Source organism: Vigna unguiculata, chromosome 5, assembly GCF_037176805.1.
Source record: "Vigna unguiculata cultivar grain cowpea cultivar isolate G323 ecotype 2 chromosome 5, ASM3717680v1, whole genome shotgun sequence".
In the NCBI taxonomy this organism is placed as follows: Eukaryota; Viridiplantae; Streptophyta; class Magnoliopsida; order Fabales; family Fabaceae; genus Vigna; species Vigna unguiculata.
In genome coordinates this window covers 29,197,191-29,200,649 of record NC_140796.1, presented here as the reverse complement: position 1 = coordinate 29,200,649, position 3,459 = coordinate 29,197,191, and the positions used below count along the sequence as shown (strand labels likewise).

Here is a 3,459-nt window from a genome sequence, read left to right as displayed (position 1 = left end):
TTGACTATTAATTCCATTAATGTGCACATTCAATTCGTGATTCATTATTTTTGTTTTTTCGTATGTTCTAGCTGTGAATTTGTGTTGTTTTTATGCTTGGTTTGCTCCCATGAACCTCTAGAATTCATTTCACACAGATTATAAGTACAAATTAAAGGATTTCATAGTGTTAGTTAATTATGTTAATTAGGGTTCAAAAATTGGGGATTTTTTTATTTAATTAATCTTTTGTTAAATTTTTAGTTAAGTTTATTGCTTTTAGTTATGCTTAAGTGTTTTTAAATGTCCAGTACATGAAATGCATGTCACTAAACCAGAAGTTTACAAATCAATGGTTGAATAAAACAAAAAGTGTATTGGAGAAATTGTCAACCTTCTCTTGTGGCTTTTATTGCACTTATCTATTAATAATACAAATGAAGGTAGCACAAAATGCAAGTTTTTAATAAAATAATATATATGTAAAACTTGAATTTCAAATTTGGTATAAATACAGATTTGGTACCCAAACTTTTTCGGAAAGTTCAATTTGGTACCCGAACTTTAGGAATGTTCAATTTGGTACCCGAACTTTTTAAACGTGTTTATTTTGGTACCTTCCGTTAAAGACTACATAATGCCGTTTGCCTTCTGTTGAGGTGGCACTGTGCTGGGGATACGTGGCAGAAACAATTGTTCAGATAAAATGAGTTGGAATCCCCCTTTATTTGTAAACTTTAAGTGCACTATTTTGTGGAACCCTAATAGGTGGTTTTCTCTTCTTCTCATTTTTCTCGAAATTGAAGAAATGTCAAGGGCTCAATCATCTTCCTCTTGCTCTCACAATTCATGGTTGATGCGAAATCAAAGCTTGTCCTGTAATAGTGGTGGCTGTAGAGGGTTGGGTGAAGCACCCATTTGCAATTGCAGAGTGGAAGTTGTGCTGAGAACGGCTAGAACTGTGAAGAATGGTGGGAGACAATTTTAGGGATGCCCTAATTTCAAGGTCAGGCTTCTGTTTTTTTGTTTAGATAAGTTTATGTTTGTGTTTCCATGTAGTTGCATACTGAAGTAATTTTTTATTTTGTTATTTTTTGAATAACAGGGTGGAAAGTGGAGCTTCATATGGGTGCAATTTCTTTAAATGGTGCATTGAAGATGGTGATAACAAAAAGGATGCAGATGCAATTCTTGTTTGTGGTGCAGAAGCTGGTGCAGGTGCAGGTCCATACTCTTTAGGCCAAAGGGGGCAAGTTTTTTTGAAATGGCCAACTTCCATACATATAGCACATTTTTTTCGTACACATGATCTCTTCACAGATATAACATGTTTATCTTTCTTCTTCATTTCCCAAGCTTCTAGACGTCTTTTCTTTTTTGGCCTGCCTAGTAGGATTCTTTTTGGTAGAGGTAAAACATCTGGATATTGTGTGGCATCCCACTGGTGTTGTCTATTGGTTGGGTATATTATTGGCTGGTAAGTCTCCTCATATGTTGACATCTTGAAGCATAGAGGTATGAACTCTTCTTCATCCAAATTCAAGAATTTCATTGCAGCCAATGAGTGACAGCAATGCAGCCCTGTGATACTCCATTTTCTACAGCTGCACTCCCTGGTATCTAGGTTAACAACAAATTTCTCCCCATTGAATGTGTGCCTAACCTCAAAATTTTTTTCTGCAGACCACCTGGTATGATAAAAGCAAAATTGATTCTAAATTAACCATTGAAAATGTAAAGATTACATGATACTAAGAAACTAATTACAGGAGCAAATACCTTGGTAACCAATTTTTGGTTTCTTTAGATTCCTCTTTCATTCTTGATTTAATTCTTAGGCAGATTGGCCCTTCTATTGCAGTCACCTTTGATCTGTTGGTGGCCCATCCATCCATCAAATAAACTCTAATTTGTTCCATCATAGTTATGATAGGCTTGCTCCTCGCCTCAACAATCACACCATTGAAAGCCTCACTCATATTATTCACTAATGTGTCAGACATAGACCTTGGGTTGAACCTAGACCTAGACCAATACTTGTTTATGCAAAACAATGAGAACATGGTAATGGAAAATTTCGTACTGAATAATAAATCATAGCAATATTGTATAAGTTCAGTCACCTAGAAGGTATGGCTATTAGATGCTTGAATGCCTCCAAGTTAACTTCTTTAATCATCCGCATAGTTGTTTCCCATTGTTGTGGATAAGTACTCACTGCAGCCTTCCACATCAGATTCTTCAGATTTTTTCCTAGGAATTTTTTCCTAAAGTTTGCATACAAGTAACGCATGCAAAATCTCTGAGCAGCTCCTGACAAAATGTCTTGTACAGCAGGCAGCAAACCCTATTCAACAATTCAGTGCATAATTGTTTCATCCATGTAGTTGTTAAACAAAAAACATTAGTGAATGGAAGTGGTGGAAGAACATATATTAGGCCCACCAAGATCCTCAACTAACAATTCCAAGAACCAAGTCCATGTATCTTTATTTTGTACTTCCACCACAGCTCATGCAATTGGCATCATTTGATCATTTACATCCCTCCCAATAGCTGTCAACAATTCACCTCCATATCTCCCCTTGAGAAAACACCCATCCAAACCAATAATAGGTCGACAAAAAAAAAAACTATCTTTGCAGGCTTTAAGACACATATAAAATCTCATAAAGTATGTTTTCCCTTCAATTGGATCAACTTTAACCTTTGCAGTTGATCCCAGATTAGATCTCAGAATTTCATGGGCATAATCATATATTCTTTTAAATTGTTCATTAAAAGAACCTTCAACTTCCTCATTGGCCAATGCCCTTGCTCTACGTGACATTGACTTAGTCACATTCATATTCCACTTTCTTGAGATTTTCTTACGAATATCCATAGCCCTAGTACTTGGATTATCTCTCATTGTGTTTTTTAACTGCCCACTTAACCACTTTGCATTTATTACATTCACATTGAATTCTACTACATGTGTGCTTGTCAACTACTTTCCTTAGTTGCCAAATGTTTTTAGCAGGGACATATCCACAATATGCAAACCACTTGCATTTTCCCTTAGCTCCCAAACAAATAACTCTAAGTCTGCGGTTATCATTTCTTTGAATTTTCAACTTCAAACCAAAATGCACACCATACGTCCTAATTGCATCTACAAATTGGGCCTTCATCCACCTGTTCATTATTAGCATCATCCTGCAATTCAGGATCAACTACATTATCCCCTGCATCTGGATGTTCATTATTACCATCATCCTACAATTTAGGATCAACTTCTTTGTCATTAATACCATCATCCTGCAATTCAGCCTCCACATTATTGCCACCTATACAAACACTATCACAATCCATCTGCCCCTGTACCTCAACATTTCCATTACCAATTTCATTGTTGACATCACCTAAAGGGTAATATTCCAAAAAGTTATCAACTACTTCAGCCTCAAAAACTGTGTGAACTACAAACAAATGCACATT

The 3,459-nt window shown here is 35.9% G+C and overlaps 1 protein-coding gene across 1 annotated transcript; it reads right to left on the bottom strand.

Moving 5' to 3' along the window:
- Positions 1 to 1,066: 1,066 nt before the first annotated feature.
- LOC114184563 (uncharacterized) lies at positions 1,067 to 2,890 on the bottom strand. The gene is made up of 4 exons (XM_028071869.1): positions 2,687 to 2,890; positions 2,103 to 2,326; positions 1,759 to 2,004; positions 1,067 to 1,667 (listed from the first exon to the last, which is right to left on the bottom strand). The coding sequence occupies exons 1-4, from the start codon at positions 2,888 to 2,890 to the stop codon at positions 1,067 to 1,069; spliced, it is 1,275 nt and encodes a 424-aa protein (XP_027927670.1).
- Positions 2,891 to 3,459: the final 569 nt, after the last annotated feature.